Genomic DNA, 15,299 nt, shown 5'->3' on the forward strand with positions numbered 1-15,299 from the left:
TGGAATAACAACTGTGTGAGAGGACAACTGGGACATATTTTCTCCCAGTGTGAATCTGTGCAGGAATTCTGGCTCTCATTTTATATCTGGCTTCAATTTAAAGATATATTGTGGCACCCTTTAAAAGTGATGTACATTCAAGTTGGAGCAGCTACTTAGTAAGAAAAACTTGGATTTGGACATATCAGAAGGAATTTATTATTGTTTACAGCTGATAAAAATCATGGTTATAAACCATGGAAGAAGAAAATAATAGATTTTTAGATAACCAAGGTGTTTGTTTGGTCTGTGGATCTGTAGTGGCTATTCCCTATACTTTAGCCACTACTGGCGGCTAATGGCTCAGATTGTTCAGACGTGTACTCAGTTTTCCTTTTTATTTCCTTTACATAAACTATACAATAAAACAAAACAAAAAATAGCCCTTTTTCCTGAGCACAGTCAAAACACTTTTGTCTCTTACCATCAGCACACCTGTGATTATTGGCATGACCTTATAAATGTGTACTGTCGGCTATTATCATGTCCCCCCTAGTGTTTGGGATGAGAACCATTTTTCTTGTTAGGAATGAGTATTGAAAAACAAAAAACAAGTGGTTGATTTTCATTTTAAAATACAAAAGTGTACATTGCAATACAAGCTGTTTTTCTTTTTCTTGGTCAAAAAGGGATGAGCAGAAATTCAAAACAATTTTTTCTCTTTTCATATTTAGAATAAAAAAAATAAGATCATTGGCAAACAGAAACAAAAAATGTACCCGTTTTCTCATATTCTGAGACCGAATGTCGTCATCAATGCAAGAGCGCAAAAAAGATTTAAAAAATGTTTAAATACTGTCCATGTCTGGGAAAAGTAGTTTAACACTAAGCGCCGCAACAGTCTGACAGACCGTCATATGTATCTTTCAAAGAGAATGGCTGCAGGTGGCGCCAAATCATGAACACAGAAAACAAAACACGCTCCCTAACCCAACAGATCTCTACTGACTCACTACATCTGAAAATACTGATGAAAAAAGTTGAGATAAGTGAAATAAAATGTTTTGGCCATTATCACCAGACACCATTATCAGGACCTGTTGAATTTGATCAAGCCTCACAGTGTGTCTTATCTGGGGCAGATAATAATGTGTGTCAACCTGTGCATTGCCTTTGACTCCCTAGTTCACATGACCAATCTGACAATCCAATCTGAAATCTGCACTTTCAAATATAAATGTATTGATCTTATTTCTCATCTTAATACTTACCCAATACCTGAATATTTACAACATATCCTTTAATACTTTTAGATATAACCTAATACTTACCTTTTCATTTACCATTTCAGAAAATGCGTACAGTGTACTTAAAAGTTGATGACCTGAATACTTGAATGTACTTTTAGATCCACCCTAATACTTACCTCAGAATACTCCTCCCTATTATACTACTGATGATGTGTCCTAAAATACAATAAGAGTGATTAATCAGATCTTAAAATAGGATAGGAAATTGGACTTTCCCTAAAACACCTCTTGGAAGTAAAGGTTAGACAAAAGAAATCAAGAGGAAATAATTAAAAGACACAAACAAATTGGATATATGGGACAGATAATAATATATAATAAGTATATTAGCCCATACAACATCAACAACAACAACAACAACCCCCCTTGCAGTCAGTAGCGAACACAGCATTCACACATGCTGCCCCCGGGGTTCAGCTAATACAGTTTAATACTATTCAACTTAAATCTTGCTGTATCTTTATGAAACCTTGTGACAATTAGCTGCAGTTGCACTTTTAGAGGTTACTACGATGTATTTGGGAGGTTTGATGTATTCCTGTGCGGATACAAAAGATGTATTTTATCAGTTTGTCTTATATAACTGTAAATATCTGTGCCACATATTTATTTCTACGTTAATATAGAAAGGTAAATTATTTTGACTTGCCTGGTTGAGTTGATATATTGCTTTGGTTGATTTTGATAATTATCCTGAACCACCATCTGTTTTTGCACCCTGTTATCATCATCATCATCATCACCACATACTTTTAACACCTTCAGCGTTGTGAAAAAAAACCCCAACAGACCAGGGTCACCATGTTGCCTCTGGAATGAGTTGGCTTATTTGCCTGAAACAGCACTGATAACAAAGCTCCTCTGTCTGCTATGTTTGTGTGTGGTGGTGTCTGCCAGATAGCTTCTTGTAAACAACAGTTCAGTCACTTGAATAAACAATACAAATACTAACTGCTGTAAATTAGTTGTTGCCACTAGTTGCCAGTACATCATGTCTACCTTGCTAAAAGTATTGTAGTCTAATAGTAGTTGAAGTCCAACCGAGTCCAACACACCTTATTTTCTGCTTGTATTGGTTAAGTAATCCCCACTGAGTGACACTAGAGGGTGCTGTGAGTCCAGTTCAGTGCAGTGAGTTGGAGTGTGGTGCTGCAGCTGGTTGCTGTGAGTTGCTGCGCAGAATAGAAAACACTCGGATGAGTAAAAAAAAGTTTCTCGCTGGTGCTGGAGTGATGTTTCAAAAGACTGCTGGATCATACGGACGGGCGAGATGTTGCTGAGGTAGAATACCCCCAACTGTTGGCTTTTTCCCTTTTACATTACGACACAAGTAGAGGTGAGTGTCTCATTTCATGTCTATATTTTATACTGAATGACAGGGAATAGAGAATGTGGCAGATCATTGAGTTCTCTTCATTAACTGCAGAAGTTCTCATTTAATCAAAAGCAATGTTAGACTTTTCTTTATATCACTGCTTTGTAATTTGATAGCTTTACTAGTTTTGTTTTTTATTTATTTTATTATAAGTAATTCTATTACATTTGGATTCAATCTGGAGTTAGTCCAGTCTTTAATGTGGCAGAAAAACTGACTGACTTTTTGAATATATAGTTTAGATAAATTTGAGAAGCAATAATATGTTATTTTATTTCTGATCTGCAGATATATATGAGTGGGAGGCAATAGCTCTTAGTTCACTTATTGCACCAAACTGAATATCTTTCTGAGCGTTTTAATGCAATTAAAGCTGTTGGACAGTGACCACAGCGGCCGAATTGGCTCTTTGAGTAGGGTGAAAATTGTGTTAGCTGGTCAACATTCTTTATCTTTGTAATCAGTCTTGGATCATCAGTTGTTTGAACAATGATGGAGTTTAAAATCATGTTCGGCTGTGTTATGAAATGTATCCACATCTCAGTGCCACTCCTTATTCTCCCTGTTAAATGAGCAATGAAGAAGAAGATGATGATCCAGGCCTCCTGTAGGAAAGGTCTGCAGGTGTGTTTTCTCCTTATGATGGTAGGAAAACTACAGGGTAAGTATACCGTGTATAAAAATTAAAATAGTGATATGGAAAAACTCATATCAAGAATTAATATCTTTTTTTTTCCCTCTTTCATACACGGTATGATTAACATATTTATGCTTGCTTCAGGCAGGATAACAGCCCCAGAGCGTCTGGTAGCTCCAGTGGAGAAGCCTTTCACTCTGACCTGCAGTGTAACAAGGGAACGAGGTGAATCTCTGAGGCAAGTACGTTGGCTGGATGTCCAGAACCAGACCCTGCTGAGCTACCAGCCCGGTAATAGAGACAGTGTGAGTGGACAGCAGCATGTGGAGCTTGCCACCTCCCCGAAGGACACCTCAGCTATCACTATCCGCAGGGTGGGCTTCCGAGACGAAGGCTGCTACACCTGCATCTTTGACATGCATCCATCCGGTTCAAAGCAAGGACAGACGTGCCTCACTGTCACCGGTGAGTAAGACCATTAATGATGACTGCTTTGATTTAATGAATAATGATCCATTTTCTGTAAATAAAGAACAAATACTGTACTGTATAAGTTACAGCTCAGACAAGACAGAGAGTCCATATAACTCTGCTGGGTTCAGTTAAGCTTCATACAGTTTTAGTAATGGGACTAACAGTTTGTATTCCTCTATAAGCCTCATTGAACATGGAAACAATTGAAATTGCAGCTGGTAAATGTGATAATGAAACAGGCACATATTAGGGAGACTAGAGAGGGATTATTAAGACCACACATTATTACAGAAACACATAAACATACACAATCTACTCTAAACCAGTAAGCTTTATATTTTTGACACTATAAACCCTCTTTGAAAAATGCTTTTGGGATAATTAATGCTACAATACCATAGTTGTTGAAATGGATGAGGTAATGCAATAATAATGCTAATAATCTGGCCTAATAATTACAAGTTTGTTATAAAGCATAAGTAAGAACACATATTTTAGATAGCAATTAGTTGGTGTTCTTATACATTGTGACTTTAAAAATGTTTCTGTCCTCAGCTCATCAGTGCTGCAAGTGATCAATAGTGAGGAGTCAGGGGACAAAACCAGGTGCTGTGAGAGAGCTACTGTAGAAATGCAGTGACAAAGTTTTTAAAAGTAGTTGTCGTTCTCTTAGCAGGGAGCAAAAAAAACAAAGACGTGGTTCTTGGACATGTGTTCAACTGTGACATGAGGGAGTTTGATGAAACACAAGTTATAAGCCTGTAGACAGGAAGTGACTCTACTTTTCTGATGCAGTTATTAGGGTCATGAGCGGGCCCAGGTTGAGTTATGATCAAGTTACACAGAAGAGCTCAGAAGCCCAAATCAGATCAGAGGGCAGCAGCTCAGAGAAGAGTTTCTGCTCCAAGCTGCTTCAGATATATGATCTGGAGGCCTCCTGGATGCCTCCCTGTGAGGGGGGTCAGATCCAGAGTGATTACAGATCCAATTTAGCCTGGACATGCCTTAGGATGCACGAGAATCAGGCTGTTTCTTAGTTTGCAACTCAGCTCCCATTGGATACAGAGTCAATTTCCTTCACATTAACCAGTTTTTAAGTTTGAATTTTGAGACATTTGCTAGAATAAATGTTTAATATTAAGTAGCTCCCTACAAAAATGCTCACTTGACAGTTTTTCATCTGAATTCAAATTTCACCCTTTCTGCTGCTGTTGGACTTTCATTGTTTAACTCGCTTTGGATGCCTGCCTATTGCACCCACCCATTAAAATTAAACAAAAAACAACTCTCTAGTAGACCTCAGGGACAGTTACTCCTCTCCACAACCTGCATATTTATCTTTTGGGGGATTTACTGGTAAAATATGTGAATGCAGATGTCCCTAAGCCCCATCCAACCTCTGAACACAAGTTGATGAGTCTGGTGAGGCTCAGCCAGTCATGTTAATAAAGAGCTGTGGAGCAGAGAGAGAAGGGGAGGCTCATTCTACTAACCAGAAACAGCTGCTGCAGATTCCAGTGACTGGTTTCTGTTTGGGTGCCTCATATTTCTGAATATTTGCATTGCCCTGTTTTTCACCTTCTGTCTCCCTGTTGTTTACCTTTTCTTTTCTCCTCATCCATCATTCTTGTGCTGGACGATGGGTTCGTTTTACTCCTAGCGCACATCAGTGCTGACAGCAATAAAACAGCAGTGAGCGGCAAGATGGCCTCCCTCTCCTGCTCCTACGCTTTGCCTGAGAAGGTGCAGCAGATCACATGGAAACACACTTCTGCGGAGGGTGCCTCCTCAGAGGTGGCTTCCTTTGCAAAGCGGAGCGACCCCATGATAGAGCCGCCATATCAGGGGAGGGTTTGGCTCAGTGCCTCCCTGTCTGATAGTCAGCTCACCATCCAGCCTGTGGCTGTCCAGGACGAGGGCTGCTACACCTGCCTGTACAACACACATTCCGAAGGGCTGAAGAGCTCCACTGTGTGCCTCTCCACCTATGGTAAACATCTGTTTCTCAAACAGCCATTAATACTGATTATTTTATGTTACATATGTTCCAAAAGTATGGCCCACATAGAAATGAAAGTAGTTTTGAAATCTTGAACTCTACCCTGGAGGAATTGAGTTATTGAATGATAACAAAACTTCTCTTTCTCAAAAAAAACATAAGTTGTTCGGATGTGCAGTTTTGTAGTGTTGTAGTGAGTGAATACATCTTACAGATAATGTATGTGAGAGCTACACTGGTAGCACTTTGTGGTAAAAATAAAATGTGAGCGCAAGGAGGCCCGGATTTGTGTCTACAGGAAAGACAGGTATGGCTTGGATTTAGAGAGGAATGTTGATCTTTTCTTCCTGATCGTAGCTGCAAATGTTTTCATGATACAGCAAGGCTAAGCTTTCGGTTGATTTGTGAACACACAAAGACAGGCGAGTGTGTCCATGTGAAGAATGGACCATTCGAAAGAATGATGGAGGCAGGGAGTGAGGTACTGATGCATGACTGTGGCAGTGTTTGCAGCAGACAGTGATTCCCTCTGTGCTTTGTCTCGCTCTCTCTTTTTGCTCATTGGCTTTCCCACTTTTCTCCCGCTGCCTTTCTCTCATAGTTATCCCAACAAACACATGTGCTTTTGTTTGAAATTGAACTGTACAGTACAGTAGGTGTTTCTAGCAGTGAGGCATGATTAGCATTAATGTTTTTTTCATGCTGTTTGTTGCTGCCTGCAGTCTTCCACCTCGATCTCACTCTGGATGATGTGATGCCCCTCTTTTACTCCCATTCTCCCACATAAACAGTGTTAGCTCATACACGTGCATGCACACTAACATATTTATTCTTGTCATTTACTGACAGAATTGACTATTTTTTCTCAAGCTTGGAAATGTCAAAGAAAGTTCAATACGCTTCTATAAAAGTTGTAACATTTGTAATGATTCATTAAAAAATTATACAAAAGTGCATTTAAAGTAGTTAAATTACAGGCGCACTTTAAACAAGTATGTAAGTTGTAGTCAAAAATCAGTAACCTGAAAATGATACAGTAATTCAGTTGCTTTGTAGAAATTGGCCATCATGCTATAAATGAAGCAGTGGGTTCAACTCTGCATGAGATAAAGTGACATTAGTTTCAGGCTCTGCTATGTCATACAAAATGTCAGTGGTGGAAAAAATATTTAGATCTTTTACTTAAGTGTATAATACAACCATATAAAAATATTAATCACTCATGTGAGAAAATTATGTAAACTGTACTTAATAGTATCAAAAGTAGTAGCACTAATGCAGAAAAATGTTCCTTGTTTATTTTACTTGATTATCAAGTATAATATTTCACATGATATGCTTTTACTGATATATTTGTGAGTTTTAATATGTTTTTATGTTAATCTTGTAGTTGGTCATGGTGGAGCTTAAATTTCTTCATCGTTATATGCCATTAGGTTTAATGTCCCAAAATGCCCCAGTAGCCCATTTGTGGTTTGGATCCTGCAGCAGACCATTGTTGCATGACACCGCCTGTTTCTAACTCCCTTCCCTTCCTTCACTGTCAGTTTAATAAAGGCATAAAAAGCCCCAAAATGATGTATAAAAAATTGAAATACTCAAGCTAAGTACCTCAAAATTGTATTTAAACACAGTACTTGTAAATCTCCTTAGTTGCAAAATGTTAAATTAAAAGAATCTTTTGTCAGGTGTTGCATTTTTGTTTAATTACCTAATGTATGTGCTTTAAATACATTAGATATATGCATGGGTAACTGTTTAAATTGTACACCAGAATGAATATAATAATACCTTCACATTTGTAAAGATAAGCCATTTACATTACATCACAGTAGTACAGAATGATACAACACTAAATGAAGTTAAAACAATTGAAAAACAGTGGAATTTAATTATCGACAACAGCCCAGATTCTTTCAGATTTCACACCAGCTTTCTGCTCGTTTGCAGGACATTATGGTTTGGATTGTTTTCAGATTGTTCATGTTGTGGTTTGTCCCACCCCAAAGTCTGATACAATCCAGACTGATGATGGGTGAAGTTCACCAGTGAGAACTATGAGAAGCCGCTGAAACGATGAGGGCCAAATATCTGTGGCTAAATGTGTTCTTGCCAACAAAAATGTTCTCAGTTCCAGTTCCAGTTCCTTGCTCCGCCAGGGGAACAGAGAATTGAAAACAGCCAGAGATTTACTTATGGATCTTAAGTGTGCAGGAATTCACATACCTTAGCTGATCCAAAGGCTTGGAAATTCTTCCCGGGTATCATCCTAGCAACTTGTCCCCAGACGCTTAGAAGATACATGAACACAAACTAAACTAAAATATAAAATTTGGCAAGTTTTTTGATTAAAATAATACAATCCATATGCCCTTTCTCCCACAGCATCCCCCCCCCCCTATTTTTAACTTTGTGTTTCATCATCCTTTGATATTATTTACAGAGCTTGCAGGCATGTGCACGTCACATAGCAGAAGTAAACAGTGTGTCATGATGGCTCTAATTTACTGTATCTGCTTTTTTCTTCCAGTGCTGCCTAAACCTCAGGTGAGCTACAAGACCACCGCTCCAGGTGTGATTGAAGCCAACTGCACCTCTTTGTCGCGACCCCCGGCAGAGATCGTGTGGAACGTGGAGAGGGATAACCGCACCATGGGCCCGCCTGTGACCACACATCTCCCACAGGGCGATGGGACCACTCTGGTGATCAGCACGCTGACTGTCCGATCAGGGCTGCTGAAAGACGTGTCCGTCAAATGCTTGGTGCATCACAAAGGGCTTGAGTCACCAATTGCTGTATCCATGAACACTAAAAGTGAGTTGGTTTCAAAACTTCACCTTAAAAGTTTTATTAGCAGTTTTATCAAAAAGTTTTATCCTGGCATACACCACACCTACTATATTTCATCATTACTTGAGATGTTTCTTTTTTGAAAGACCACCAAGAATGAGAGAGCAGATGTTGTTCACGTGTGAAGTAAGAACATCTAAAAACATTTACAGGTGCTGGATCAAGAGTTATTTGGAGCTACTTAGTATATTGTGCATCAAATTACCCTGTATAATTTCTGAAACATATTTTTGTTAAACTAAAACAAAAATCTCTACTGGTTTTAATAGAGATAATAGTAGCTGCGGCTACCTGCACACTTTTCTTTTCATTCTGATTGAAAATATTCCTGTTGATAATTTCAGGTCAGCAGTTTGCATTCCATGTGATTGGGGTGACCAGATGAGAATTGGTGACATTCAAGACAGAGGAGTTGGGGTGGGCGTGGTCACGTGGCCACAGTGTCCACATTCGTTAGGCCTCTATATCAGTGATGGGACAAATATGCACAGAAAGAATACATTTATTCCAACCAGAGAGAAACGTTGGTTTACATGGTTATTAGGCTCTAATTTTTTCTTATTGAAAGGATTATTAAATTCTTTGGGATCGGGCCAGATTGGGTCAGCTTACTTCCGAGTGAGGTGGTTACATGAGGTATTTTTATTCTGATTTGGCTAATATTCCGATTATTGATGGAATATTAGGGTCCATGTAAATGCATCAACTGAGCAGTTGGTAAATGGGTCCTAATGTATGAGATAGTCATGGCTTTAGTTTTCTGATAGCCTTTATTTAAGATTGGTTTCATGGGTCAGGAGTGCAAACACTACAGAAACCAGACAGTAACACTATACATTAAATCTCAAATCAAATCAATCATAGTCCATCAAAGAGACACAGTGTTCCGACCAGCACAAGCCTCACAGGACACAGTCACACAAAACCCAACACGTTTTGCTTCTCGTGACATTTATTTTGGCCTCTGCAAAGCTTTAAGTTATATACTGTTTTAAGAAGAGACCCCTTTACTCAGGTATGGCAGATGATTAAGCTTTTCATCTCTGTTTTTCTCTCTCGCAGTTGGGACGGCTCTCACCATCCTGATCTCAGTCACTACAGTGGCAGCTCTGTTGGTCATGTCCCTCTGCTTCTGTCTTTGGAAGTGTTTCTTGCGCAAAGAAGGTGAGTGTTTGAGTCATGCCTATTGCCTGTATTCATGTTTGTCTATTATGTTTGTTTACGCTCCTGTACACCAGATGGCATTTGTCTACAAAAACTTTTGGCCATTTAGAAACTGATGTGTAGAGGACAGAAAACTCTTTCTTAAAAAGGTGGAGAATCAATTTTAAAGACACAGTGAAATATCAGGTAGAGAATTTCTATCTTCAGTAAATTGATGTGTGAAACACAATACATTGGCATCATAGTAACGAGGCGAGATTTAAATCAAATCATTCACATATGATTGGCTGGCTCAAAAGTACACATCAAATATAAGGGAATGATGAAGAGCTGTAGATGACTGTTGGTCTCCACCCACACCTCCCTCAACTGCTTTGTTGTAAATTACACCCTGACCCTAATTCTTTGGAAATGGGAATGTTTTGGCCATCTGAAGTCGAAACACACACCTTCTGCTAACGGTCCAATGCTTTGTTGTGTGATGGACAGGTTAGCTAGTCACCTCATCATATTTAATTAGATAAATTATCGATAATTAGTATATGTAATGTTTAAAACAAGTTTCAGTTCATGTGTTTAGTGTTTTGGTACACTCTCACCGCTCTCATTGCGTTTTTTCCCCGGCTGCAGCAGGCAGCTGTTTACAGAGAAAAGGCTCTAAAAAACGACTGTACACTATCTGCTCAGCACCAAGCAGCAAACAGACATAGTTGGCAACTGGCTGGTGAACATTTAGCAGCTAAAGAGCTGGATATTTCCTTTAGGAGTTAGTAGAGAGCAAAATCAGAGCTAAAAGATAAGTTAATGAATATTAGACTTACATTCAACAGGTGAACAGAACTATGACTCCAAATGATTGATAATGTTGCTCCATAACTGATGTCTGAATAAGCAACTGTTTGCAAACAGGTTCAAATATCAACTTTAAAGATGATAAAAGACAAGAAGTTTGTGATTTTGTAGCATGTTTAAAGATCACTGTATGTGTATATTTTACCTTTCTTGAAGCTAACGTTGGTTTTCTGCCTTATTTGGAAAAAGCTTTTCCACCATCATAAACTAAGACATCATTTATAGGTCAATGATTTACATTCTGGAGCCCCTTTTTTTCACAATATGTTTATTGTAATTTTTTTTATTTTCTCCCCACAAGACACATACAGTAACACAGTGACAGTTCAACATTTTGACCAAGGGTACATACATCATATTTAGCACACACGTATACACTCACATACACACACATAACCTTCATCATCTTTAAATAAAACAAAATACAATAATCTACAATATATATATATATATATATACATAGTATTTTTTTTTTCTCTCCCTTTACAATTTCTTTTAGTTGAAGCCAATATTACCATCTGTAATAATGTTCATGTAAGCTAAATAAAGTCATTCCGCTTGCCCATAGCAATATAAGTTAGTCTCTCCAGCCCAATACAGGTAGATAACTCTTTTATCCACATTCCCATTGATGGAGCATCTTTTGGGCCCCTTTTTTTTAGTTTCAGCAAACTGCCAAGGTACAGTATCTATGACACAGTGAAAATGATTAATGGTCCATTTCAGTGTACTGCAAAGGACTCAACTGTAAACAAGGGTTTTGCTATTAAAAAGGGGTCAGAAAGGCAAGTCTCAGAGGGGAGAAATGTGTCCTGTCTCAGTTAAGCGCTGGGATTTCATGAAATAAGTCATAGTATGCACATTTCTCATATCTGCTGATTTGATAAAGGAGACGTCAAAGCAGGTTATAAGCATGAACTAAAGTTAATCCTGCAGAAATACATATGTTTATATTAACAGTGGATCAAATTACTATGTATAATGTGAAATAATTACTGATGAACTCGTACATTATCAACTGATTGCAGAGCCACTCTACAGAGCCTGTTCATAGCTACAGTATAAAGACCCAGATATCTAATCTGAAGTTAACAGAACTCCAAATGTATGCTAATGATGCTCAACAACTGCTTGTTTTGTATCTTCACTAAAACAACATTTTAAGGTGATTTTGTGTTTTTGGCTTTTTTTTGCTGCCCCTAGTGGAAACGTTTTTAATGCCACAAAACATAATCATGACATTAGCTAACTTTTTTTTGACCTCACAAACTGGTTGAAATATATGCTGTTTGTGATGGCAGAAGAGGATCTTTAACTATTTATTTGAAACTATTTCAGAAAATGATAGCATGCTCTAACCACAATATGTTGCAATTGTTACAGTTTTACAGTGGATTAATGGGGGCCCCAAGTGTCTGATATTTAATAATAATAGATAAATATTCACTTCGATAAATTGTGTGAAATATATAAATGAACCAATACATTCTGAAATAATTTAAGAAATCATTAAAAGTACACTTGTTTTAAATAAATGTTACATACATTAAGTGACGTTAAATAATATAATTTAATGTCACTTGCAGCCTGGCTGTTCATAAGCCAGTCATCAACAATTAGATTTGTCTTTTCTCCTGTTGTCTTCACAGGTCATTTTTTTATTTTTTCAATGTATTTATATATTATTAAATTAATTTTCTCACTTTTGCAACATATCAAGGTAATTACAACTTTGGTGACATATTGTTAAGGTGTTTTTCAGGTAAACTGACTTGTTTAATTAGCTACTCAGATGACAGTGAGCTTTAAAAAAGTTAAATAAAAAAATCCCAAGCCTCTCTCCTTAAATTAAAAAATATATATGCATTATTTTAATAATGCATGGTGTATAATAAGATTATCTTCATATGAACCCAAGTTGTCATTATGTGATTTCAGGTTATCTCTATACTGGCACCAGTGATGATGTATTGATGACTTATGAAAAATATTACAGCTATTTTATCTCACATAAATATAGAATAAAATGTATTGGTTCGTTTATATATTTTACATATTTTTTTCATATGCTTATTCACTTAATTTACTATCTTCCAGATTTATATATATTGAATGCATTGAATATTGAATATAGATACACAGTAACAGAAGGACATCATGCTTTCATGCACATGAGACCACAACTCTATGTCAACTTCATTTTTATTCTACCTGCACTCCTTCTGCACTTTACCTGCATTTCCTGTTGTCTGTCTCACACTGAATCCTCAACAGATAACTGAGACAAGATCTGGACTGATGAGGTCTGGTGGTTAATAGTTAGAGCATTTTATAAAGTGCAGAAACTGATGTTTTGACATTGAACACAGTGCAGCTATATGGATTAAATGAATCACATTGCTATAATAACGCCCAGAACCTAAACCTGACGTATCCGCTGCCACTTCTTACTCTGATGAAAACTTGGTTTGTTTTTGTTGAAATGTTATTTGCTGCAGCCTATTTAAAAGCCTTAACTGTGTATAACCACTGTAACAATGACAATATGATGCTTTTAAATCCTACAGGTGAAAAATTATATTTCGTCACACTAGAGTTTAGCTACTGAATGTGCTACATCTCTGTATGTGTTTCTTTGCAAAATTGAACATTTAAAGGTCTGGAGGGGGATCTAAACCAGCTTTCTATACCAAGTCAGATTTTAGATGAACTTTTTCTATGTAATGGAATATGTAAATCAGAGAACATTTCAATGTTATAATGCATTCTTCCACTTTGTGTCATTACTTCTCTCACTCTCTCTATGCATTTCTTTTCAGCTGATTAATCTTTCAGATGAGACCAGAGTCTGAAAAGAAGAGGTTGTGGAACCTTGCTGAATTGTTTTTCTGCATCATCATCATCGTCTTGGTACAAAGGGAAGATGTTCAAACCTCTATAGGATATCCAATACAATCCTATTTATGACCACCAACCGTACAACGACATTCATCTCTGAATCTGCGTCTGACTCTTATATAATCTGCAGGCTGTCCTCACATGAAGTCAATGAAGAAATGTTGAGTGGATTTTTTTTTTTCTCTGGCTCTGTAATTGATTCAGCTGACGGTTGCACATTCCACAGCAAACAGCAAAGTCACTGTATGGCAAATTAAAGTGCAGTGAGTATGCTTTTACAGTATATTACATGTCCCCAAAACACTCCTGTTTGTTTCTGCCTTTCACCTGGTCTGTAAATAACACAGCTAATTGGCACCATGAGCTTAAGGTTCTACTTCTCAGTCGAAGGCCTCCGTCACTTTTGTGTATTTATCAACGCTGGGTGGAGTCCTAGGTAGCCTTCAGTAGATCAACTAAAAGGGCTGCATACTTATGTCTTATTTGTGAAATAGCAATTGCAACTTTTCTACATGTTTCAAAGTGTGTTTTGTGAGAAAGGCAGAGAGAGAAAGTGTGTGTATGTGTGTGCGTGTGTGTGTGTGTGTGTGTGTGTGTATGCATATTTTTTCAGAGGTTAAATTCCACAGTCAGATAGCTTGAATCAATTCCATGAGGACGCAGCGCTGAAACCTCTGTGGTGCCTCTTAAAGGAATGCGTGTCTTGTTGCCAGTCTACATGGTAGAGTCCAGTGTGTGTGTGTGTGTGTGTGTGTGTGTGTGTGTGTGTGTGTGTGTGTGTGTGTGTGTGTGTGTGTGTGCGTGCGTGCGTGCATGGGTGCGTGGGTGTGTGTGAACTCAGGTTCAAAATTACTTAAGGGCTGCAGGTTAAAATCCCTGCAGAGCCAGTCTGCTCCTCTAATTGTCCTTGAACAAAAACCTAAAACCCCTCGCTACTCACTTGTACATCACTCTGGATCAAAGTGGCACCTAAATGCCTAAAACACAGTATAATGTAAAGATGCTTACACATATATCACGTTTGCATGTGTACAGGGGCATTTAAAAACTGAAGCTTTATGCTGATATAATCTTGTATATCAAAGCATATGATTTGAATCTGTCAGTTATTTACTTTGTCAGTATTATCAGACTTCAAGCTCAGTGCTCAATCAGGCACATCATATTTACTCCCCATTAACATAATTTTAGATAGCTTTCCTCTGAGCTCAGAGCTTAGCTTTCATTTGAAAACTGTTGAAGTGTTTTTTTTCCAAATAAATGGAAATGTGCCACATCACCCAGCCCTGTACAGATCAACTGTAGTCCAGTTAAAAACAAAGAAAATATGAAAAGGTACATTATTGCCAACTATGTGAAGTTGATGTAATAAATACAACAAACATAATAATAAAAATATTAAAAAATACATGTTTCTGTATCTTTATCAATGTATAGCTTTTTCAGCATGGCTTTGTACCTCTTACATTGGATTCAGAAAAACATGAAATTCCTTTCTGATGTGCCAAACCTGGCTGCCAGATGCTCATTTTTGGGTGCTTTTTTCATCCTACGCCAGAATAGTTATGGTGGACCTTGCAGAGAAAAAAAGAAAAAAAAATCACAGACACACACACATATGTTGCACGTTCAAGCACAGAGCCTTCAGCACAGGCTATTTCTATTTTGATCTATTGATAAACTCATTCAAATTCATAACATACAGTATTTATTAGTTCTGTTAGACTAGTCTTTGTGGATTTAACTCAGTGCAAGTGTAT

The 15,299-nt window shown here is 37.6% G+C and overlaps 1 protein-coding gene across 1 annotated transcript; it reads left to right on the forward strand.

Annotated features, from left to right (window-relative positions):
• Positions 1–2,541: 2,541 nt before the first annotated feature.
• On the forward strand, positions 2,542–14,947 carry zgc:113337 (uncharacterized protein LOC503741 homolog). The gene is made up of 7 exons (XM_062432131.1): positions 2,542–2,625; positions 3,239–3,329; positions 3,450–3,766; positions 5,436–5,765; positions 8,305–8,589; positions 9,688–9,789; positions 13,461–14,947. Exons 2-7 carry the CDS (start codon positions 3,241–3,243, stop codon positions 13,466–13,468), a joined length of 1,131 nt encoding a protein of 376 aa, XP_062288115.1. The 5' UTR covers positions 2,542–2,625; positions 3,239–3,240; the 3' UTR covers positions 13,469–14,947.
• The last annotated feature ends 352 nt before the right edge of the window (positions 14,948–15,299 follow it).

The sequence above is a fragment of the Scomber scombrus genome, chromosome 13 (genome assembly GCF_963691925.1).
Source record: "Scomber scombrus chromosome 13, fScoSco1.1, whole genome shotgun sequence".
NCBI lineage: Eukaryota > Metazoa > Chordata > Actinopteri > Scombriformes > Scombridae > Scomber > Scomber scombrus.